Source organism: Notechis scutatus, chromosome 7 (genome assembly GCF_049901735.1).
Source record: "Notechis scutatus isolate UNSWTSFEM ecotype Mainland chromosome 7, rNotScu1.2, whole genome shotgun sequence".
Lineage (NCBI taxonomy): Eukaryota > Metazoa > Chordata > Lepidosauria > Squamata > Elapidae > Notechis > Notechis scutatus.
Genome location: NC_142015.1, coordinates 12148848 through 12175083, shown reverse-complemented (window position 1 = coordinate 12175083; position 26236 = coordinate 12148848). Strand labels below are relative to the sequence as shown.

Below are 26236 nucleotides of genomic sequence, written 5' to 3'. Positions count from 1 at the left end.
GACAGCATAAAAATGCATTTTTTTCTTTTAACAAGCCTGTAATCCCTTGCATCAGGGTGGAGTCAGGATGACTGAATGGAGTTGAGCATTTACTGCCCAGATGACCTTCCTGAAGCCTATACTGGGTTCACAGCAGATATTTTCTCTTTGCGCCCAAAGAGCCATTAGCCAGTACCTGCCATTAGCCAGGATCAACTCAGAGCCTCCTGATTGTGAAGCAAGAGCTCCACTTCCAGGCTACCATGCCCCTTAGGCATAAAAAAGTAATAATTTTATATAAACAAACAAATTTCTTACTTTTCTTACCAGGGCACTGGATTATCTTGTTCAGATCTCAAGGCAGCTGGCATCCAATACTGCAGCATGTGTGCCGTTCTGTCAGCCAATCCCAGTGATGTCAGTGATCAAACACTAGTGGATACCAAATCTATCTTGGCTACCCTGAATATACGTTTCTTGCAGTTCAAGCAAACTTCATTGACAGGTAAAACATGGGCATCCACTGAAGGATGGAGGTTCAAAAGATATAGTATGGATGATGCCATTGTCTCACTTTATATAGTTGCACCAGATGTTTCAATCATATAAGTTCATATAATCATTATAAATTATATATATATTATAAATTATAATCATATAAATTATGGGATGATACCACCACAGGTGTGTTGTCATTCTGGCATCATCGGGATTTGCTGTAGATGTAACTGGATGAGAGAGAGAAGCAGGTGAGAAGAGGAGGGGGGAAGGGAGGGAGGGGGAGGGAGAGAGAGAGGAAGGAAGGAAGGAAGGAGCCATTTCAGGACATAATTCCTTAATTAGACTCCACTTACCATTTCTTTTTAACATTTATCTCACCTATAAATTACATTTGATGAAGGATCTTAATCTATTTATGAACAAAATCTACGGGGAATTCCACAAGGGATACTATGAATGGTTTTTAATTTCCAGCACAGCTGGCCCTTCTATTAGAACTGTGTTAGTAACTATGTTAGACAGCAAAATACAGGGGTTCTCCTGAGTCCCCCACCCATTCTCCTCTATGGTTCCTGACCTTGCAACTCTTTTTCTTTTTTTAATTTTAATTTTTATTAGACAACACAAAAAAGAAGAAAAGAACATTAAAAACAATGAACATGGCACAATCCTCCTAACCCACAGTTGTCTTACATTGCTAAGTCACATATAAAAACAGTACATATTTACATTCTACATACATAGTATATAATATAATACATATAATCATTTCTTATTATCTTCATCTGTCCTCTTTTCTAACCAACAATAAAACTTATCCCATACTTTGTAATAATCCAATTTATCCTTATTTTTTATTCTTTTGTCAATTTGTCCATTTCTGTGCCCATCCAAATTTTCCTAATTATTTCTATTTCACTTGGAGTTTCTTTACATTTCCACTGTTGTGAATAGGCCAATCATGCAGCAGTAATTATATGAATTATTAGGTATATAATATCTTTGTTGTATTTTCCCACATTAATTCCTAACAAGAAAATTTCAGGTTTGTATTCTATTTTAATCTTACACATCTCTTCTAACAACTTCGGAATTTTCTGCCAAAACTTTTGGACTTCTTTATAATTCCACCATAAATGATAATATGTTCCATTTTCCTTATTCCACTTCCAAAGATTTGGATACATTTTTGCCAATTTTGATGGCAGCATATGCCATCTATAAAACGATTTATATAAATTTTCTTTAAATGATGTGGCCAAAGTCATTTTTTTGTTTCGTTCCCATAAGATTTGCCAATCATCTAAGTTTATACTATATCCAAAATTCTTCATCTATGCCACCATTGTTTCTTTTACTTTTTCTTCCTCTAATTTACATTCCAATACAACTTTATAATTTTTTTATCAATTTCTCATCAATTCCCAATAGTACTTCATCTAATTTTGTTTTGCAACTGCTAATTCCCCACTCTTTCATATCTTCCCCATGTCTCGATTGGAGTTGTAAGCAAGCCCACCATTCTATATCTATTCCTTGGTCCTTCAAATCTTGTCTCAATCTCGTAATTCTCCTCTATCATTTAAAATGTCCTCATAGGTAATAATTTTTCCTTGTCAGAGTAAGTGTGGGTACATCAAAGCTTCCAATGTAGATAGCCATATTGATGTTTCTACAGAAATTTGTCTTTTGCAACTCTTTTTCAATGACCCTTAGATCATGCCCAGAAAAAGAGACTCATGGCTGGATTTATATCAGTGTGTCAGACACATAATCTGAAAAATTACCTTACATCCAACATCATTTATTTTTATCATTATAGATTTTTTTCTTCTGTCTTTTCATTTACAGAAGAGTGAAGATGTCCCTTCCTCTTGGGTATGACAATATTAATTAACTGAAAATGAATCGGGGATAGATAACTCACCTAAGTGGTCTGCCCATTTCTTTATTAACATTCAGGAGGTTTAAATAGCACACCGGGCATGCCAAGACAGAGATTAAGAGAGAGGGAGGGAGGGAGAGAGAGACAGAGAGAGAAGAGAGAGTGAGAGTAAAAGGGAGAGGGAAAGGAGAGGAGAGGAAAGAAGGGAGCGCAACATAGAAAATAATTCCATCCAAAACTAAGGGAGTTGTAAAAAAAAAAAAAAAAAAAAGCAGTCTTCCTCATGACAGTGCAGCAATGCATTTCATATCCAGCAGAAATGCTATCTTTTTCAGGAAGGCTCCTAGAAGGCAGTGGCCAAGATCCTGCTATGTCATTCCCAACTTCATTTGTTCTTCATTCACAGTAACACCTGAAACAAATATCTCCATTCTGCTGTTTATCAGAGCCAGCCTAATTCTTTTTATTGACAATGAAAAAAAAACAGTTCAGACATAAAAATGTTTGAGATAAGCACACTATGCAAAATTCCATTTTATCTGATGGTGGAAGAATGTTACCTAATGCAGCTTCTTTCTTAGTGAAGTAAAGGAATTTGCCTCTAAAGGTACCATCAAATGCTTCTGTGGATAATTTACTGTTCACCAATTATACTGTGATTTTTATCTCTATCTCTCTGTCTCTATCTATATATACAGGTAGTCCTCGACTTACAACCATTTGCTTACATTCAAAGTTACAACAGCATTGAGAAAAGTGACTTATATTCATTTTTCACATGACTTGCAGCATCCCTGTGGTCAGTGGATTAAACTTCAGATGCTTTGCAATTGGCATATATTTATGACAATTGCTGAATCCCGCGGTCATATAATCCCCTTTTGTAAACTTCTGACAAGCAAAGTCAATGGGGAAGCCAGGCTGACTAAAAACTGGGTTACTAAACAACTGCAGTGATCCACTTAACAACTGTGTCAAGAAAAGTAATAAAATGGAGCAAAACTCATGTAGCAAAATAGTCCATAATGTCTCCTGTACAGAAAGTTAAATTAAGATATGAAGGTTAACAAAGGTAGACAATTCCAATTCCAATTCTCAACTGTTGAATCTAGCATTTTACTTTTTGAAAGGGGAAACAAATTTAGATTATGCCTACTTTCCAGGCAGTGAGTTCCATAAAGAACATTAGGACTTTCATATAAATAAACACACACTATTAATATGCTTTGTAAGTTAGAAGGTTCTTCTGTTTCTCTTTTTTTAAAAAAATAAAAAATAAAGACAATTAAAAATGTGCCTTTAAAACGCAATGCTTCTCAGTTGCTGACAGACCAATTTTTGAGTTGTTTTGACATACTGCCACCCTGCTGTTCCCATTTAGTTGTTATTTTAAACTTTGCAATGGTAGATAAAGTCTCTTTGTTTCATATCAAAAACTTTGCCAAAACTGGAATGGAGAGGAGGCTGTCATGAATGCAATGTAGGATTCAGAGTTTAACTCTCTTGAATAGTTCTAGAGGGGGAAAAGTCTAGCAGGAAATGTTAGGTTTACACTGAAGATAATAGTAATTAAATGAGAATATTTTCCATCTAAGAAGTTTGGATTAGGTTATATGAAACCCTGAAAGAAGTTTCTGCCTATCTAAGATTTAACCCAGGGGTAGGAAACCGAGAGGCAGGATTGCACAAATTGTCAATTATCAGATTTGTATCTAAAGGAGATAGTGGAAGATAAGATTAAAGTATTGAATCTCCAGGTCAGAAATTTGGAAACTTTATCCTTCCTCTCCTTTTTATAGGCTGTGCTACTAGAACTGAGTTGTTTGAGAAAATAATTGTAACAAGAAGCACTAAAGAGGGGAAGCTAAGGATTTAAAACTAATAGCCTTCTATCACAGCATTCTCTGGGCAGCTGCTGTGGTTTTGTTTACAGTAGCAAGATTCAGACAGCTACCTCTTGGGACCGATGATCAAATGCAGACTATATCTGAAAAGGCACCCAAACTGTAATCACTGGTTCAAAACGCAGATAGTCCTTGATGTATGACCACAATTGAGTCCAATATTTCTGTTGCTAAGTGAAACATTTGTTAAGTGAGTTTTGCCCCAATTTATGATCTTTCTTGCCAGATTTGTTAAAGCAAGTCACGGTAGTTGTTAAGTTAATAACATGGGTTAAGTGAATCTGATTTCCCCATTGATCAGGAGGTCATAAAAGATGATCACATGACCCTGGGATACAGCAACTGTCATAAGTATGAGTCAGTTTCCAAGCATCTGAATTTTGATCATGTGACCACAGAGATGCTGCAATGGTCATAAATGTGAAAAATGATTGTAAGTCGCTTTTTTCAGTGCTGTTGTGCATCGAGGACTGTCTGTATTGAAATCTCAACTCTATTTCTGAGACAGTAAGGAACTTTTTTTTTAAAAAAAAACTTCATTCTCCGTGTGCTTTGGAACAACACTGGATTGTCTTCTCCTTCCTCCTCTGCTTCTTCTGAGGCAGTTGCTTTGGCTGGGATTTGTTGTTGATAAGACTTTCTTAACTTGCCAGTCCACTCTGCCTGATCTCATTTCTTGATGAGGAAAGGAGTAAACTGAAGGGTGGAGAAGTTAAGGGAGTTTCAGATTCTGTAGAGGTGATTGGAAGATGAAATGCAAGATACCCTCAGGCACTCTTCACTTGCCTTGTAATGAACTTATTACAAGAACCAGACTTTCCACCCATTTAAAAAATGCTTCAATAGTTTGTCTATGGAAATTCTCAGTCATCCAGATCAGTGGTGGGATTCAAAAATTTTTAGTACCGGTTCCGTGGCTTGGTGGGCATGGCTTGGTGGGGGTGACAGGAGAAGGATACTGCAAAATCCCCATTCCCTCCTCACCCCACTAACCTGCTTTCCAGCTCTGTTCTCCTGTGCAGGGCAACAAAAGAAGACCCAGATGATCAGCTGGGACTTGGCAGGCAGAGAATAGATGGGGGTGGGGCCAGTCAGAGGTGGCATTTGCCCTTTTTCCAAACTACTCAAAATTTCCACTACCGGTTCTCCAGAACTGGTCAGAACCAGCTGAATACCACCTCTAATCCAGATCATGATTGTCCCAAAGGTGATTTTTTAAGAGGAAATTGGACTTTCTTGTTTTTCCTTGAAGACATTTCCCTTCTTCAGTTCTGAAGCTTCTTCAGTTCTGACTGAAGTTCTTGAATTCTTCAGTCAGAACTGAAGAAAGTTCTTGGATGAGAAGCAAAATGTCTGAGGAAAAACAAAGTAACTCCAGTTGCCTTTTGAAAAAGTACCTTTGGGGCTTTTTAGTTTTTTTGAAAAGCTAAAACCCCAAAGATTGTAAGATAATGGCAACAAAAGTGCAATGCTGAAAATTATTTCTATTATAAACTCTGTGCTGTGGGAGTTCATTTAATACCCAAACTCCCACTTTTTGCTACTTATTTAAAAGTACAGAAGATTCATAAAGGTAAAAAAAAATAGGGAACAGTGATACGGATTTCTATATGTGTCTAAATACATATATAGATAGTGTGGGTCACTAAAGCTTCCTACAAAAAAAGGAAAAAAAAAAGATTTCCCCCAGTTTTACTCTAATTAGTACCCTGTCATGTTTCATCAAATTCAGATTGGCAAACTTAGTTACTGAACTAAATAATCTTTGGCATAAACTAAACATACAATAGTAATTTAGTATGACAATTTAATATGATACTGGAATTTGAATGTACAATAGAAACATATAATTAACTAATGTTTTGTAATAGCACCCTACCAAGACGAGAGATTTCAGGTAGAGGGGATGTATACTGTTTGGGAGTAAAAATATTGACATAAGAAAAATGTAACCAGCTATGAATGGCTGCTTATAAAAACCTTCTCACTGAAATTCTCATCTACTTTTTCAGATTTTTGAATTATTTTCTGATATACTTCCCTTTTCCAGGTGAATTTCTTTCCTACCTGTCCCTCTGTTGTTCAGTCTGAACAACAGGAGCTCTCAGGAACCATCAGTGGGACTTTCCCACTATTTCTTACTTGAGAATTTTCAATGAGAGGGGCAGGGAACTGGAAATGTAGACCCTCTGTATTCAAAGGAGGTTTATTTTCAATATGATGCATTTGAATATACACACATGATTCTCATACTTAACCTAATATTCTCTGTTTGGAATTGTCTCTTAATTATCAGGCAGAGAAAGTTCTTTTACATCCAATGGTACTTGATTATTTCGGCTTATAGGTGGATAACTTGAAGCTGAAAATCTGTATGTTCCTCCATAATCCCATAGTTGGGGGTTCTTGGAAGCTCTGTAACCACAATTGCTTCAAATTGACTTCTAGGGTGAGAAAATGTTCTTCCTTCCTTCCATGGTCTTTGTGGCAATAATCAGAAGCCTTTGAAATGGCTTTGATGATATATCAGCAAGGAAAGGCTGAGTCCTCTGCTTTCTCATTTTCCAAAATTTATTTTTAATAAATTGTAGAGAACATTAATACATGAAATAAACCTTGCTGAGATGATAGATTTTTCTTTTCTGATGCCAAACCAAACTATATTTCTCCCCAAGGCAAATTCCATTCCATATACTCAAATTGTTGGCAGTTGATCCTTCAACTTTGGTAAAGAGATAAGGTCTTCCACTATATCTACTTGTTTTGGGGGGCAGGGCAGAACTTATGGTACAGCATATAGAGATCCCGCCTATATGAAAGTGAGCAGGTCTGAAGGCTTGGTAATAATACCTGAGTTGCTGGGTTATTATCCAAGGCAGCTGATCTTGCTAATGTTCGAGCTGGTACAGTTCTCTTTGGCAGTTGTGATCTATTCTTGTGTCTGAGCTATTTTATCATTCAGTGGTTAAAAGACATTTCTGAAAATGTTCTTTCAGAACTTGTAATGTTTCTGGTTTGTGTTTCAAGGGAAATCTTGTTGGGAATTCTTGATTCAATGTGCTAGCCTCTTGACCCATGATGTAGCAAAATGCTTAGGAAAATGGGTTTCTTGAAGAATTTCTGATAGCTCATTGTTACAAATTAATGGGGTTTGAATGGCATAGGAGATTTGCTGGTCTGGTGATGGTGAAGATAATTCGAAGAGGCCATTTTTTTAACAATTACCTCTCAAATTGTCTTGATTTTTTTTTAAAATATAGAAAACTGGAAAAATGTTCACAAATGTATTGAAAGGAAAAAAATAAGATATTAAGAGAGGAAGAACACCAATAGTTTGTTTCACATTCTTTTTTCTTTAGAGAAGAAAGAATATTTTCTTAGACATGAACCAAAGAGCAGCTATGAGATAGCTACTCATCAGCTTGAATGATAGCAAATCCTAGGTGTCTGATAGTTCTTAGGTTAAAATATTTCTCTGACATTTACAAATATCTACAATATGGGTTGCCATTAATTACAAGGGTTTCTTAGGTTGTTAAGATACACCTGATGGAGATACCTGATGTGAAGGCATTGGCTGTAAAGGACAATACTTTGGCTTATGATTATCTATAAGCCCTAGGCTGTTATATATATAAACATGACCATAATCATAGCATGCTAATGTCTCAATGCACACAAAAAAGTAAAAACAGTTTGGCTCAGTCTCAAATATATTCTAAAGATTCAGAAGTATTGGACATCTAAAGAGCTTCAAAACTCAAACATACAAAAGAAAAAGGACAAATTGGAGTGGTTTTTTTTGAAAAAAGGAATATATTAAGTTTGATTGCTACAGGTTATATGTACAGGTTTTAGCTCTGTAATTAAATTTCACCTCTCAAATCTTGCAAGGCCCATATCTTTCTTCAGAGTTATTTGTGTCAAGAATGAAGGTTCTTTAAAACAGCCAAAGCAAAACCTGTCTGATTCTTAATTAGTTTGACATAATCGCGAGAAAATCTTTTTTTGATGTAACCTGAATATATTAAATCTTATATTGAATCTGTATAACTGCACATGATATACAACTGGAGGACTGGAGCCAGATGGCTAGAAACTTGTCACCTCTTGGAGAGATAGCAAGAGGAGAAGGGACCATAAAAATTCCAGCTCTGGAAGATACTCCCTGGGAAAATCCTCTAAGATACATTCCCAGGAAAAGGGAGAGGGGAAATTAACATGTTGGTTTTTTGTTTGACTAAATCTACATCTAAATAAGGGGAGGGGGTTCTAACTCCCTTTATCTATTACTGTATGTCTGGAAGCACCTTAGATTCTGCTTTGACTAGTACTGGATTCACTTCCTTTCAATAAAGGATTCCTTTGAAATACCTAGTTTTCAGAAGTTCATTCTTTTCGGTTGAAGGGGAAAAGTCCATCACTTACATAAAGCAGAATCTGCAATAGAGGTCAACCCGGAGAGGAATTTTTTTAAAAAAACTTCACTCTACCGAGGGGACCCTGCAAAAATGTCTGAATATAGCAAGGAACAAGGGGAAGCCAAATGCTGGGAGAAATCTTTGACAACTACCCAGCCAGACACTGACTTTGTGTAACCCATCGAAGACAGTGAAGCTGCTTGCAAAAACTCCACAAAGCCCTGGTGGTCTGTAGGCATAGGAGACAGCTGGGATGGAAGAACCAAGGGAGTAACCCTCACCCGGGGTAACTATAAATCCAGGTGGAAGATGGAGCTGGAGGCCCTCTCTGATCAGGAAGAATGGGTTGAGGAACCACCGGCAGATGACTGACTGAAATGGTACATAAATCGCCTCGTGAGGAAAGCCCTGGAGGACCTCAATGTGAGGGATGAACCAGGTTGCCAACGTAGGAGAGTGAGTGAACCAGAAATTGAGAGAACCCAAGCCATCACCCCTGATCCAGCTGAGAATGATCAGGCATTGGAACAAGCTGGAGGACCAGCAGCCATGCCAGGTACCCAACCCTTTGTCGCCCCAGAGTAAGGGATTAAGCCTGGCCAACCCAGAGACATACAACTGCAGAGAAAGGTCCTGCCCTTGTGGGTAAAATTCGATGGGGACCCCCAGAAACTGGAATTTTTCCTGGCGCAAGTCCTTACCTACATGCAAGAATACGGGTGGAATTTCCCAACCCAGGGGGCCTGAGTGCAAGTCATCAACCTGGCCTTAGAAGGGGCAGCAACCAGATGGATGGTGACTCTCCACAACGTCAATGTTCCAGAACTGAGGAACCTCGATCGATTCATGACAGCCCTATGCCACCGCTTCGAAGACCCCCTCGCTGATAGAAAAGCCCGTGACCACATTAGAATCATAAAGCAAGGCCATCGCCCAGTAGCTGAGTACACTGAGGAATTTCGTGACCTGGCTGGTCGAGTCGACTGGCCAGAAGATATCCTAATCTTTTTGTTCAAAGATGGACTCAATGATGACCTGTACACTGCCTGCCTAGCCCGTGGGGCCCCAAACCTCCTGCATGAATGGTACCTGATGGTAGAAGAGGTGGAGATAGACAGGATCCATAACCAGTACCACAGCGGCAAAATTTGGAGAAGATCCCCACTCCAGGGAAAGAGGGAATTTTTCAAACTCCAAACCACCATGACTCCAAGACCATCTGGCTACTTTAAGAGTGGAAAAGAGGGGCACTGCACAGCAAAATGCCATTCAAAAACCCCTGCCAGAAAGCCAGACCACCCATCAAGGGGGAAACCTGGAAAATCCAACCTTCAAGGAAAAGAAACTGGCCTGAGAAGCTGAGAAGCTGTGAGGTTCTGGTCCCCCTCAAACCCAGAGGAAGAATCCCCAATGCCCTGAGGAGACCTGAGCCAGTTTGAAAGTGATCCGGAAGATGATCTGCTGGTAAGCAACCCAATCGAACTACTCACTCTACCCCTAAGACTCTTTATCCCCAGATGAGGGGAGGGGGAGGAAGTAGCAGCGTTACTGGATTGGGATGCACCAGGTACCTCATCAACCCCACCTTAGCAGAGAAATTGGAAATCCAACTAAATAAAATGGAAAATCCCATTGCTTTCTGCCAATTAGATGGAACTATAGTGTGTGTGTGTGGGGGGGGAGCCAGCCAGTTTTGCCACAGAACCATTGAAAATAAGACTAGGAACCATAGTGAGATGCTCACATTCATTGTAGCACCAGGAATTGAAGGGCCACTAGTCCTAGGACTCACATGGCTATGGAAATGGAATCCAAAAATAAACTGGAAGAGAGGAACCGTACATTTCCAGAAACATGTAGCCTTTGCAAACATCCCAGAGGAAAGGAAAAGAAAGGGAACAGAGAACAGAGAACCAGCTATGGCTGGTCAGCCAGCTGAACTCATTAACATCCCCAATGAGTACCACGATTTAGCCCAAGTATTTAGCTGATGAACTCCCACCCCACCGCGCCACAGACTGCGCCATTGAAATCCTACCGGGGCTAAACTTCCAAAACCAAAAATGTACTGCATGTCCACCAGAGAACTAATCAAAGTCAGAGCATTTATCGATAAAAACCTAAAAAGGGGTTTCATTGAAACTACCCAACCAAAAATAGCAGCCCCAGTATTATTCCGCAAAAAGAAAGATGGCTCTTTCCGTCTATGTGTGAATTACAAAAATCTTAATATCATCAGTGTGGAGAATATGTATCCACTCCCCCTCATGAAGGACATCTAAGCCCACCTCTCTAAAGGAAAAAAAATTCAAAGTGAGATCTACGAGAGGCATACTACTGCATCAGAACAAGGGAAGGGGATAAGTGGAAGATGGCTTTTAACACCCCACTGGGATGCTACCAATTTAAAGTGCTCCCTTTTGGATTACAAGGAGCACCTGCCATGTTCATGCAATTAATTAATGAGACTCTCCATGATTTTTTGTACAAAGGGATTCTTGTTTATCTCGATGATATTTTAATCTACACCGAAACAAAAGAACACACATCAAGTTACTCCGAGCAGTTCTCACAAAACTCCTAAACGCCAAACTATATGCAAAACTCTCTAAATGTGAATTCCACCAAGAAAAAATTGGCTACCTGGGATATAAAATATCCCACGAAGGAATAGAGATGGACCCACAAAAAGTAAAAGCTGTCACTGATTGGGAGCAGCCCCATACTCGCAAACAACTGCAGAGCTTCCTGGGTTTTGCAAACTTTTACCGCTGGTTCATTCCAGCTTTTACAAATATCGTCCTCCCCATCACGAACTTGTTAAAAACAAAAGGGGGGGAGAAACCCAAACCAAGGCAAACCCTTACCTGGACAATGGAATGCCAAGCAGCATTAAAAAAACTTAAACAACTGTTCTCAGCAGAACCAATCCTTAAATACCCAGACCCTGAACAATCATTTGTCATCCAAGCAGACACTAGTGATGTAGCAGTTGGAGCAGTTCTACTCCAAAAGAATGGTCCTGGACAGTTACAACCATGTGCTTATACTTCCAAGAAACTGACAGGAACCAAGCAAAGATTGGCCATATGGGAGAACGAGGCATATGCTGTGTGATGGGCACTCCTCACATGGAGACATTTCCTAGAAGGGAACCAAATCCCCTTTAAAGTCTGGACTGATCATAAAAATCTAGAAGTCCTGAAAACTCCACGGAAACTTTCAGAAAAACAATCAAGGTGGGCTCAATACTTTAAATGGTTTAATTTCACTCTCAAATATCCCCCCCGGGGGGAGATTTCTTGGCAGATGCCCTGAAACCCCAATACAACAGCAAAAAGATTGAAGTTATGGACTTCCGGTTTGAGCCTCTTTGGTGATGGACCGAAATCCACGATCATGTGTGGTTTTGATCCGTGCTCACCGTCGGAGCACCCCAAGCTGGCTGGTTTTGGGGCAAAAGCCATCCCGTAGAGGTGGTGAAGAGGGGCGAGACTGCCAGCAGGGTCGAGGAGAGCCGCATCTCTCCTCCTCAGCTGGCCATTACTCCCTTTCCTGAAGGTGGTTGCAGCGGTGGTCAGAAATGGCCACCTCAAAGAAGAACTCAACCAGAAAAGTTTGTGCTGGAGGAAGATAAAAAGAGAAAGTTTTGACTGACCGGGTTGAACTGAAAAAGCAACAACATAAAGTACCCTGGAATTTGAATTATAAAGAATAACTTCTTCCCAAAGAAGATTTTTGAAGCAGCGAAGGAGAGAGGGAAGGGGAAAGATTTGGTGTTTTTTTCTTTCCTTCCCCATATTGACAGCTAAGAGACTTAAGTAAGAAATTGATAAAAATTCACTTTGACATTAATAGACATTTAAGCTGAAAATAAAATGTCAAAGGGATAATAAAGATTTTTGGATATTTAAAAACTTTTAAAAGAAGGAAAGAAGAGAAAGGGAAAAAAATAAAAGGGTGGGATCTGGAAAAATGAAGGAGACCACTTGGAAGTAAAAGGAATTAACAGTGAAACTTTAACAAGATTCCTAAAAGATATATTCTAACTGAAACTTTGTAACATAGATAAATAGAACTCCAGGAAGAGAAAGTAGAAAAAAGAAGCAAGAAGAAACAGCTTTAGAGTATTTGGATCATTTGGTGATTTTTGGATTTTTGGTTATTGGATTTAAATGACTAAAATCAATTGGGTGGTTGTTTAAAGTGTTTAAAATGGCATCACTCTTGGAAGAACTGAAAATGGAACTTAAAAAACCAGAAAGAAGATGCACAAGAAGGAAGATGATTTTTGGCTTCATATTTCAATTTTTAGAAATGGAGATCCTGAACTATGAGAAACAACAAGAAATGCTTCCAGAAGAAGAAGGGCGAGACAAAGAAGAAGCATTTTTTAATGATCAAGTAATTCTATGTAGGGAAAAAAAGGAAAGGGGGGAAAGAGAGTGAAAAATTTAAGATCTGAAAAAACAACCAAAAAAAAAAAAAAAGAATAGTTTGAAAAGTAATTACAATATTAGGAAGAAACAGAAGAGAGGATTACAGAAGAGAGAATCAGAATTAGAGAGACAAGGGGTCAAAAAGGGGAGGGAGAAGAAGAAGGAAAGGAAAAGAAATTATAAAGGACAGAAACAGGATATAGAGATACAGGGAAAACGTACAAGGATTAAAGGTATAAGCCTATTTAAAAGACAGAGACAATGGATGAAAATTTAATTGAAAGAGAGGATTCTGCAAGGGTACATAAGATTGCATTGTTATATTAGAAATAGAAATGAACTTTGGAAATATGAAACAAGTATGATTAAAGTGATAGATAAAATACTTATTGTAATGTAATGGAATGTTTGTTAATAAATAAATGAAATAAAGAGAATGAGAGAATGGAATTAGGAAAGGATGGGAACATTCTAATTGTTATCAATGATTTATAAAAAATTAAGTGAAGAGAAATATGAAAGAAATATGAAAAAATTATGGAAATATTATAAGTGTTCCTAAGGAAGTATGACATTTAATTGAAAAGAAATGTTAAAGAGGTTAATTAATATTAATAGAAGATTGTAATTAACATTAATGGTTGAGCTGAATTGGAATAGAATAAGTGTTTTATATGCTATTGTTATATACATATTTTCTCTTTAAGAACAGTGTGTATTTTAAGAATGTACCAAGCAGAATTCGATTGATAAAAGTTATGTGTTATAAAATAAAGGTTAGTTACTGAATGTTATAATTGTAAAGGCATAAACTGAAGTTTAAATAAGATTTGAATGGACAAAAATCAAAATATACAAAGGTGCCATAACTCCAATCAGTAACTACAGGGTAAAACTTGTTTAATGAGAAAAGAAAATATGAAATTGAAACAGGACAGACAAAAATGTAAATATAATGATTTGAAAGATATTGGAACTTAGAAAAAGATATATAATTGAATTTAGAAAGGAATGAGATAATTAAAAACAAGGCTGAGAAAACTAAGGGAAGGGAAAAATCACTGAGAAAATGCTAAGATAGTAATAAGAAATGGAATAGAATACAAAAATGAATATGAAATTGAGTTTGTGTCTGTATGGAAAAGTGATAACCCGGGATCATGCTATTCTCAATCATGCTGTATTATGTTTTGTGAAAACCCAAATAAATTTTTTTACAAAAAAAAAAAAAAAAAAAGATTGAAGTTATAAAACCCATGATCCAACCAACCTAACTTGCAGCCAAAGTTATCACCCGGGCACAAGGGAAGAAAGAATCATTGACCGACAATACAACAATTTCAATATTTAAGGAGGCACTACTTAAGGACGACTGGCTCCAGGCTAACAAAAATATTTGCTTACTCAAAGATGGTCTAGTCTGGGTAGAAAACAAACTTTATGTCCCTGCCAACCAGAGGATGGACCTCATGAAATGATGCCATGACTCAAAAATAGCGGGACACTTTGGCTTTGTAAAAACGCTGCACCTCATCAAAAGACAATTTTGGTGGCCATCTCTCAAAAAGGACATTGAAAACTATGTTGCTAGTTGCCCCATCTGTGCTGCTGCAAAAAGAAGACAAGGAAAATCTCCTGGACTTTTACAAACAGTGGCAGAACCTTCAGCACCCTGGAAAGAGATCTCTATGGACTTTATAGTGGAGCTCCCTGAAAGTACAGGGAATACTGTCATTTGGGTTGTAACTGATCTTTTTTCAAAACAGGTTCATTTTGCACCATGCTAAAAGATCCCAACAGTCAAGGCCTTGGCAAAGATGTTTTTAATACACGTTCATCACCTTCATGGAGCTCCCCAACGGATTATTTCAGATAGGGGTGGACAATTCACATCCGCATTTTGGTGGGCTTTTTTAAACCTATTAGGCTCCACCCATGAGTTGTCATCATCAAATCACCCCAGACTAATGGTAGAGCTGAAAGATTGAAGAGCGTATTACAACAATATTTAACATGCTTTATTAATTACCAACAGGGCAATTGGACTGACCTTCTTCCTTTTGCAGAGGCAGCATACAACAACTCAGTCCAGAGCAGCATGGGTTTCACCCCATTCCAGGTAGTCATAGGCCAAGAATTCAACCCCATGCCAGAACTACCCACCATGGAACCTGAAATTCTCTCCCTTAAGGAGTGGATTAATAATTTGCAAGCCACTTGGCCAGTGGTCAGATTAGCCTTACAAGAGGCTTGAGCAGCTTTTAAAACTCAAGCGGACAAAAAAAGTTGTGATCCTAAAGCATTCAAAGTTGGGGACCGTGTATATTTGTCCACAAAATTCCTAAAATCATTGCAACTCTTGAAGAAATTGGGAACAAAATTCATTGGACCATTTTAATCTCCAGAATTATTAATCCTGTTATGGTAGAGCTTCTACTTCCCAAAACATTTAGACAGGTTCATCCAGTATTTCACTGTAGCCTACTCAAACCAGAGATCACTTCAAACCTTAGATCCCCCCTCCCACACCTCCAACTCCCATTATGGTACATGGGGAACAACATTTTGAAATTAAAGATATCCTTGATTCGCACACTCATTGTGGATCCACACAATATTTAGTAGCTTGGAAACACCTTCCTTCCTCAAAAAATGAGTGGGTAGCCAAACAATATGTAAAAGCACCCACATTATTACGGAAGTTCCACCTGAAATACCCTCATAAACCATCCTAAATTGTAAATGTAACACATGTTTTAGGTCTTCCAGGTGGATTTATCAAATTTTTGAGGAGGGCAGGATGTCAGATCTGTGTATCTGCCATTCTTCAATGTAAGAAGAAGTGGGGGGGGGGAGTTGTTACAAGTAATCTTTTTTTGATGTAACCTGAATATATTAAATCTTATATTGAATCTGTATAACAGCACATGATATACAACTGGACGATTGGAGCCAGATGGCTAGAAACTTGTCACCTCTTGGAGAGATAGCAAGAGGAGAAGGGACCATAACAATTCCAGCTCTGGAAGTTACTCCCTGGGAAAATCCTCTAAGATACGTTCCTAGGAAAAGGGAGGGAGGAATAAACATGTTTGTTCTTTGTTTGACTAAATCCACATCTAAATAAGGGGAGGGGTTCTAACTCCCTTTATCTAATACTGTATGCCTGGAAGCACCTTAGATTCTGCTTTCACTAATACTGGTTTCACCTCCTTTCAATAAAGGATTCCTTTTGAAATATCTAGTTTTCAGAAGTTCATTCTTTTCGGGAAAAGAATGGGAAAAGTCTATTGCTTACAGAAATTGTGATCAATTATCTGATATTTTAACAAAATGAAAGCAAAAATCAGTATAATGGCTTAAGAGGTGCTACATTAAGTGCTTAAATTGATCACAATTAATAAACAATTACAGATCTCAGCAGGTAGCAATGGGTGGTCAATTGTATCTGAATTTGGTTGCTAAGCATGGTCACCCTGGTTAGTTTTTGGATAGAAGTTTATTTTTCATTTAGATTAAGCCAGAACATGATAGGCAGGTAGGTAGATATATAGGTAGGTTAAGGAAGCAGACAGGTAGGTATAGAGATAGGTAGGTAGGTAGGTAGGTAGGTAGGTAGGGTAGGTAGATAGATAGATAGATAGATAGATAGATAGATAGATAGATAGATAGATAGATAGATAGATAGATAGATAGATAGATAGATATGAGAGGGGGGAGGGGGAGGGGGCAGACAGACAAGTTTTCTGAAAAGCAATAACAAAATATGTGTTTTGTTGCCAAGGTAACAACACAGATGTGTCCACCTAAGGCATTGGGTCAAATCTGACTTAAAAGAGATTTGACTTAAGCAGTGTATATCCTCTTTCTGAGATGCTGATAATTTCACTGTCTTTAGGACCCTCTTATAGCATGTGTGAAATCCTTTCATCTCTTCAGACTGTTTTTACAATTTGCTGAGTGGCTGCTATAGGTTCATTGACATATAAACTGGATTAACAGCTGCATAACAGTTCCCCCTGGATTGCATTTGTCTATGTGGATGCTCTAGTATCTATTTTTAATTCCTTTAGCTTTTGACAAAACAATCCCACCCACATGTTTAATACTGCCCAAATTCCTGCTTATACAGCCAATTTTACTTTTAATCCAATTTATTACCACCTTAGCAGTATGACCTTGCTTTTGTCATTAACATATTGGAGAGAGAAATAATTACTGCATTTTTTAAAGGATTTAAGTTAAGAAGTAAGGAATGTTTCCCTCATTTTCAAGGCTTATATGCAGGCAGTGTGTATTTTGTGTCAAAAAACAACAATTAGAAGAGGCGATTAAGCCAATCAAATGTATAATTTTTCCTCCTTTTTTCATAAATTTAGTTTGTTCTTTTGTGTTGAAATAATTGCAATTGTCCTTTTTTTCAATGTTCTATGATGGAGAAGGGTGGTCTCTAAATATGATAAATAAATAAAAATCCAATTTTGTCAATCAGGCCAAAAGATGTGAATATGAGAATGGCAATTCTGCAAAAATATATTAAGGCTGGAATATTTAGGATGTGAATCTACTGTCTTTGATGGTGTCCTGGAAGACTTTGAGAGGTGTGATGGCTCAGCAGTTAAAGATGTTGAAATGGTTAGCTGGAAAGCTGATGGCTAGGGTTCGAGACCCACCCACGGTATGACAGGGTGAGCTCCCATTCCTTGTCCCAGCTCCTGCCCACCTAGCAGTTCAAAAGCATGCAGATGTGAGTAGATAAATAGGTACTATTTCGATCGGAAGATAACAGCACCTTCAGCATATAGTCATACTGGCTACATGATGATGGAAGCATCTTTGAACAATGCTGGCACCCTCAACTAAGAAATGGAGTTGAGCATCCCCCGCTACAGTCGAACATGACTAGACAAGGAAAAAAATTACCTTTACTTTTATATTTTAGAGGACTTTAGATGTTTTAAATCTCCCTTTTAGGATGAAGCAGAGTTTCAGTCTTATGAGGCTTTTTTAAATTGCCCCAGAAATGTCTACATCTCTTCCTTCCTGACAACTTTGCTGATTTTACTAAAAAGCAAAAGGAATATTTTTAAGGTAGATCAGCAAAGATAATGGATTTTCCACATTGATAACTTTTCAATTCCTGACACACCATCAGAATGCATGGAAGTATGCTGTAGGACAGTGGTTCTAAACCTTTTCTTCACATGGAGCCCAATTAAATACCTTTTGTTTAGCATGGACCCCCCAAGACTTAACATGAGATTTAAATCCTAACATTTTTTCCAACCCTTCCCCCCCCCCCCCCCGTGATTATATCATGGTCACTCAGAGATCCATGGGCCAGTGACTGAAAACTACTGCTATGGGATAAATGATTTGTCATTGCAGCCAGGGAAATGAGAGAATTTTTCTGGAATTTTCTTGGGAGAAATGAATGGAGAGGAAGGGAAGAGCAGATATAAGTATGTGTTTGTTGCTACTGCCTATCATGTTGCAGTACTTTAAAGCATTGTAACAGAAATAAAAGAAAGTGATGGCAATGTTTTTTCTTCATATTCCTTTAAGAGGGCCAATGGGCAATGCTGTTGGTTGGCTAAGGCAAGCAGTGAGCAAACCAAGTAGCCAAATTGGTACTGAATATATAAAGCTTTTGCACCATCTCTGAAAAAGAGGATCCCACACAACTGATCAGAAGTTATGAGACCTGTGTTTATGTGAGGTCCACCATCTTTGGCTTGGTGCCCTGGTGGTATCCTGCTATCAAAGGACTGCAAGGGGGGAGCATGAGGGGAGGACAAATGGGCAATAAACCTGTATGCATTTTTGTGTGGGAATTCAGGAGGGGGAATGACAAGTAAAGAAAAGCAGATCAATGTGGAACCAGTTCATGCCAGCCATCTTCAATACCATTTTCCCGAGTGTGGAAAGTTACTAGCTTAAATACCTCAGCATTCCCAAAACATCCCCATGGCATAACATTGGCTGGGTTTGGACTGGTTATGGGGAGAGGTATGGGACTGAAGGAAACAGTTTTGTCTTGTGTGGGAAACTCAGATTCTGCTTTACTTTACTGCAACCAGCATTTCTTAGTACCTTTCACTTCAACCAAATGGAGTCTAGGGTTTTTCTTCCCTAAGGGATCAGACTGGGGCAGGTCTGACCATTTCTCTAATCTATGTCTGTTTTACATGTATGTAATTTTCAGACCCTTTACTTCCTGTTTTGTGCAAGGGTTGGGGGAGAGGTAAAGCTAAGAAGACTTGCACTTAATCATGTGAATTTATTGCCATTCACATACACATCTTACCATCAAAATAAGCATTTCCAATTTTAAAGCCAAGTGCTATACCGCAACATCAGAGAAAACCTGATCTATTGAATAGCTGCATTCTGTACAGCACATTAATTAAGAAGTGAATTAAACTGGGTTATTGAGAAAAAAGAAAAACAGCCTGGGAAAAATGAGTCCCATTTGTAATTCTGCAAAGCTTCCAAGATAATGAAGTTCTGGAACTGAACTGAAGGCCAAAGAAATGTCTCTTTGTTTGCATTAAATAAAGTTTAAGAAGCATTTGTTGGCAGATTCAGAACCTCTTATATTTATGCCTGACTTTCTTTGTTTCTTTTCTCCCCCCCCCCCATCCCTCTTATACTGATATCAAAAGTTAATCCGAAGGGATTCAGTGAAGATTCAATTGGAGTTCAATCACGCAGTTTTTCCAAACGGATCTCTGTCATCACCGAGCTTAGTAAGTTTTTTTTTAGGAACAAATTTCATGAAGCAATATGCCTGATGCATTATTTATTTACTGCCAGCTCTCTTTAGAATCCATAGATACAAAGTGACAGAGTGCCGTCTCCAAAGAACAATAAAAGGGTTGACTTAAATGCTAATTCAGCAACTTTAAAGATGTCTCAATGGCTTATCAGAAGAATAAATATAATGAAGTGTTACAAAGACTCAGCAGGAAGCTAAACAAAAGTTTTCCATCTGGAGGGGGTTTCTCCCATTCCTGCCCAAGGGTGGCTATACCCAGAATGATGATTTTTAATTGATGTAATTATGATGCTCACATGGACTTAGAACATAAAATAATAGTATTGGAAGGGACCTTGGAGGTCTTCTAGTCCAGCCCCTTGCTTGAGCAGGAGACCTTATACCAGGGGTGTCAAACTCGATTTCATTGAGGGACGCAGCAGGGTTGTGTTTGACCTCCAAGGGCTGGTGGGGGGGGTATGGCTGTGGTGTGTGGCCATGGTGGCCATGGCAAGCTTAACATCACTCATGTCGGGGGCATCTATGGTAGCTAAGTGTTAAGGCAGGACATCCCTGAGACCCTCGTTCACTTTTATTATAATCTCCTTCCTTCCTTTCCCTCCTCCCTCCCTTTCTTTTCTTTTTCCTTCCCTCTTCATTCTCCTTTCTTCTTCTTTCCCTTCTTTCCTTATTTTTTCTTCCTTGCTCTCTTTCCATGTTTGCTTTTTTATCTGTGTCTTTCCTCTTTCCCTTTCTCCTTTCCTGTCCATTCTTGCATGCTCAAGTGCAAAAGGGGAAACATTTCTCAGGGGGATGTGCAGCCCGCCATGTCCCATTTTCAGCCACAATGGCTTTCTGCAGCCCTCTGCCAGTGAAAATGGAGCCATGATCCCCAAGCTCCATTTTTGCTGGCAGACGCACCATGGACCAGTCCTTTGCTGTTTCCAGGCCAGCCCAGCAGGCCAGATCTAAGCACCCTGTGGGCCAGATATGGCCCGCGGGTCTTGAGTTTGACACTCCTGCCTTATACCATTTCAGATAAATGATTGCCCAATGTCATTTTGAAAGCCTCTGGGGATGGAGGACCACAACTTCTGAAGGCAAGTTGTTCTATTGGTTGATTGCTCCCACTGCTAGGAAATTTCTCCTTAGTCCTAGGCTGTTTCTCTCCTGGAATAGTTTCCATCCATTGTTTTTCATCTTGCCTTTTGGTGCTTTGAAAAATATTTTGATCCTCTCATATAAAATAGAAGATGAGGTGTATACACTTCTATCCCCTCCCTTTGGTGCCATAAATCATTGCTCATTTGTAAACAAATCCTTGCAGTTTTCTTGGCAATATTTTTTTTTGTAAAAATTTTATTTAGGTTTTCACAAAACATAATACAAATAAAATATCTTTTTTTGAGAATAGCATGGTCCCGGGTTATCACTTCTTCATACAGACACAAACTCAATTTCATATTCATCTTTGTGTTCTATTCCATATCTTATTACTATTTTAAAATTTTCCCAATAATTTTTCCCTTCCCTTAGTTTTCTCAACGTTGATTTAATTATCTCATTCCTTTCTAAATTCAATCATATATATATATATATATATATATGTATATGTATATGTATATGTATATGTATATGTATACGTATATGTATATGTATATGTATATGTATATGTATATGTATATGTATATGTATACGTATACGTATACGTATACGTATATGTATGTATGTATGTATGGCATTCAGCTTTGTTCGGGTATTTTCCCACGTCATATTAGTTGTGCTTTTAAAGTTGCAGCGACGTTTCAGCAGAATCTCATTTGCCATCATCTGCCTTCAAAACAGACAGAAAAATAGCAGCCATCCTCAGAAACCCCAAAGATAAAATTGACCTGGAAAACCAAGGCATATACGAAGTCCCCTGTGCATCATGCCCGGCCACATACATTGGACAGACCAATAGAAGAATAAGTACCCGCCTGGATGAACACAAAAATGCAGTCAAAAAGCTGGAACACACTTCCTCACTAGTCCAACACATGGAAGCCACAGGTCATAGCATCAACTTCAATGGCACCAAAACCCTAGCCACTATAGAGAACCCCAGCCACAGAATCATCAGAGAAGTCATAGAGATTGAAAAAGACCAGAAAGCATGAACAGAAGAGATGATTCCACCAGACTGTCAATCATTTGGAAGCCTGCACTCACTAACAAAAATCCCACACCACAAGCCAGGCAAACACCTGGGCACAAACAGATCCCCCTGATACCTCCAGCTCAAACACACCCCAACCAGGCACCCAGATGAAACCTAGCTTCCTAACTAATGATAGCTCCATTTACCCGGAGCCAAGCTGCACTAAAGGCTCCAATAAAGCAACACAATGTTGCCAGCCAATCAAGATACAAAAAGAGCCAAAAACAGACAGAAGATATTAGAAACACCTATCAAGCAGAACACAGCAAACTCCGAGACCAATAAACACAGACCAAGACTCTCAACCAATCAGGATGAAGAAAAACCATTCTGGCACAGCAATAGGCTGCCCCAAATTCAAATCTGAAACCACTGTAAAAGCCTGACTCACAGATGAACACTATACAGAAGCCTGATGATGGCAGATGAGATTCTGCTGAAACGTCGCTGCAACTTTAAAAGCACAACTAATATGACGTGGGAAAATACCCGAACAAAGCTGAATGCCATACATGTAAGTACCCGCCAAAACTTAAGAAAACATATATATATGTATGTATGTATGTATGTATGTATGTATGTATGTATATATGTTTGTTTGTTTGTTTGTTTGTTTTTTTTGTTTTTTTTGGGTATTACATGTATGGCATTCAGCTTTGTTCGGTATTTTCCACGCCATAGTAGTTGTGCTTGTGTAGCACGTTGCGCAGAATCTCATCTGCCATCATCAGGCTTCTGTATTGTGTTCGCCTGTGAGTCAAACAACTGTAAAAGTTTGACTCACAGACGAACACAATACAGAAGCCTGATGATGGCAGATGAGATTCTGCCGAAACGTTGCTACAACTTTAAAAGCACAACTACTATGACGTGGGAAAATACCCGAACAAAGCTGAATGCCATATATATATATTTCTGTAAAGATCGTAACTCACAATGCAGTAATTAGATGCAAGTCTTTCCAAGGCAAGATTCACTTTGTTTCCAGCAAATATTTCAAAGTCATGTGCTCCCTTATATCCTCTAAGAAAGGGCGTGTTAGTCTCATTAATTAATCCTTTGCTGAACGTCTCTTTTCTAATTGAGATTGACGTCTCAATCTTCTCCTAGTTCTGGCATCCAGCCAGCATCCGGCAGTTTCATCACAGCTGGAATCCTCTGATACACTTTCCTGATTAACAGTTAACACCTGAGGTGCAATCAGGGAGGGAGTTCCAGAAGAGGAAGACGTCTCTGAAACTTCTAATAAATCAGGTTCATCTCTCAGATTCAACTCCTCCTCTTCCCCCAGACTCCTCTCAAGGTCGCTCAGCAATGCAGGCTCGAATCTCAATGCCATATCTTCCTCCTCACTCGAGCCCACACCTGCTGACCGATCAGGTTCAAGTCTCGGAGTCACAACATATATATGTTTTCTGAGGTTCTCGCGGGTATTTGTATGTGGATCTTTGGTTATTCGGGTTTTCTCCCACGTAAGATTGGAAGTATCTAGGCAACGTTTCGATGAAGTCTCATTCATCATCTTCAGGCTTCTGTCTTCAGCTCTGTGCTTCTCAGAGTGATGTGAGCTTGCAGCTGCTTCTTCCTTTTAACTGCTAGTGGGGTGTGACTTGATTGGGTGGGGGCTTGGCTGTGTTCTGATTGGGTGGGGGTGTGTTCTCATTGGTTGGGGGTTTGGCTGTGTTCTGATTGGTTGGGGGTTGGCCATGTTCTGATTGGCTGGAGGTGTGTTCTGTTCAGGTGGGGGCTTGGTTGTGCTCAGGTTGGTCTTAGTTACTGGGGGATTTGAGCTGGTGAGCTGTGATCTTGCTGTTTGGCTTCGAGTTTGTGGTCGTGCTCCATCTTCATGGTGGGGGTCAGTTCGCTTCATGTATGGCTCAGAGGGGTTTGAAGTGGGTAGTGATGCAGCTGCAGTGCGGCTTCTGGTCTGTGGTCGTGTCTCATCTTCTGTGTGGGTGTGAGTCTGCTTTTTACGTGGAAGTGTGGTGGTGGCATCTTGTGTGGCCCTCGTGGGTGTGGGTCTGGTGTCATTCATCATGTTAGGTACTGCCTGTTCATGAGGGTGGGTTTCCAAATGGCTGGTAAGCGGGAGGTGTCATCTCTTTTATTCATGCTGTGTGGGCGTTTTTCTATCTCTATGGCTTCTCTGATTATTCTGTTGTTGAAGTGTTCGGTTTTGGCGATAGTTCTGGTATTTTTAAAGTCAATCTCATGTCCTGTGGCTTTGAGGTGTTGGACCAGGGAAGAGGTCGGTTCTTCTTTTTGATTGAGTTCTTATGTTCTTCAATGCATGCACTTATTCTTCTGTTAGTTTGTCCAATGTATGTGGTAGGGCAGGCTGTGCAAGGGATTTCGTATACTCCTTGGTTTTCTAACTCGATTTTGTCTTTAGGGTTTCTTAGGATGGTGGATATTTTTCTGTTTGTGCAGAATGCTGTTTTAATGTTGTGTTTTTGGAGGATCTTGCTGATTTTGTCTGTAGTGCCTTTTATATATGGGAGGAGGGCTTTGCCGTTCTCTCTTGTTCTCTGTCTTGGATTTTGGTTGGGGTTTCTTTTTGGATTAGGTAGGTAATCTTCTTTCTTTGGAATCCATTGGCTGTTAGTACGTTGGTGAGAGTGTTTAGTTCGGTTTTTAGGTGTTGTTCATCAGCTAAGCATTTTGTTCTGGAGATGAGTGTCTCAGCTACGGAATTGATCTGTGCTGGGTGGTGGTGTGAGAGTGCGTGTAGATAGTGGTTTGTATGTGTTTTCTTCTGGTAGATGGTGTGTCCTAGGGAGCCATTGGGTTTTTTGTATACCAAGACATCTAGGAAGGGAAGTTGATTGTTAGCTTCTGTTTCCATGGTGAATTGTATTTTGGGGTGTAGGCTGTTGAGGTGTGTGAGGAAGTTGTTCAGTTTTTCTTTCCCATGTGGCCAGATTATGAAGGTGTCATCTATGTATCTGAGCCAGAGTTTGGGTTTGTGATCATATTTTTCTAGAGCTTGTGTTTCAAAGTGTTCCATGTAGAGGTTTGCGATGACAGGTGAGAGGGGTGATCCCATGGGTGCTCCTTCTATTTGTTTGTATTTTTGTCCATTGTAAGTGAAGTATGTATTGGATAGACAGTGGTTGGTCAGATCCAGGATGTGCTGGGGGGGGGTTGTATTTGTTTTGGATGGCTGTCAAGGCTTCTTTTATTGGCACTTGGGTGAAGAGGGATATGACATCGAAGCTCACTAGTAGGTCACTGGGTTGCAAGTTTTGTTTCTTGATGATCTCAATGAACTGGAATGAGTTTTTTACATGTGAGTTGATGGATTCTGCATAGGGCTGTAGTTGTTTGGCGAGAAATTTGGCTAGGTTTTGCAGAGGTGAGCCTATGGAGCTGACTATTGGTCTAAGTGGGGTTCCTTCTTTGTGTATCTTGGGGAGACCATAAAGCTTAGGGCATCTGGATGATTTCTCTCTGGGTATGATTCTTTGCTGGATTTCTTCACTGATGGGGAGGCTTTTATTTTGGATCTGGTGGTTTTTTCTAGGTAGGTGGTGGGGTCTGTCTTTAGGGGTTTGTATGTGGGGTCTTGGAGTAGGTTGGTTAACTTGGTTTGGTAGTCAGATGTGTTCATAACCACTGTCGCGTTGCCCTTGTCTGCTGGTAGGATTATTATGCTGGTGTCTTCTTTCAGGTTAAGTAGTGCAGTTTGTTCTTCTTTGGATAAGTTGCTTTTGGGTGGTTTGCTAGTGCAGAGGATGTTGGTGATTTCGAGTCTGATTCTATTAGCATCATCAGGGTTGGTTTTGGTCAGGCTGGTTTCAACTCCGCATATGATGGTTTCTGTGGGGATGTGTTTGGGAGCGACAGCAAAGTTGAATCCTTTTGAAAGGACCTTGGTTTCGGCTTCGTGAGGATCTTGTCTGAGATGTTGTGCACTGTTTGTTTCATGTGTGGCTGTGAGGGGGGAGGAGTTGGTTTCTGGCGTTGTTGTAGTTTTCTGAGTTTGTTGGTGTGTGTGTCTGTCTTGAGGGTGGTCTGTGTTTCGGCTCTCCAGACAGCGAGTTGTTTGGATTTGTCCCAAAGTAAGGGGTGAATCTTGTTGCTGAGTCTGAGGTGAAGTGTGAGGAGATCTTGATTTGGTCTAGGAGAAATCTTTTTGTGCAAAGTTCAT

The 26236-nt window shown here is 39.3% G+C and overlaps 1 protein-coding gene across 1 annotated transcript in view; it reads left to right on the top strand.

The window, feature by feature from the left end:
• Nucleotides 1-26236, top strand: part of KCNU1 (potassium calcium-activated channel subfamily U member 1) — a 137638-nt gene that overhangs the window by 91094 nt on the left and 20308 nt on the right. Inside the window, exon 29 of the mRNA XM_087969817.1 lies at nucleotides 310-484. Within this exon, the coding sequence (XP_087825943.1) occupies nucleotides 310-484 (175 nt within the window). The remainder of the gene's footprint in view (nucleotides 1-309; nucleotides 485-26236) is intronic.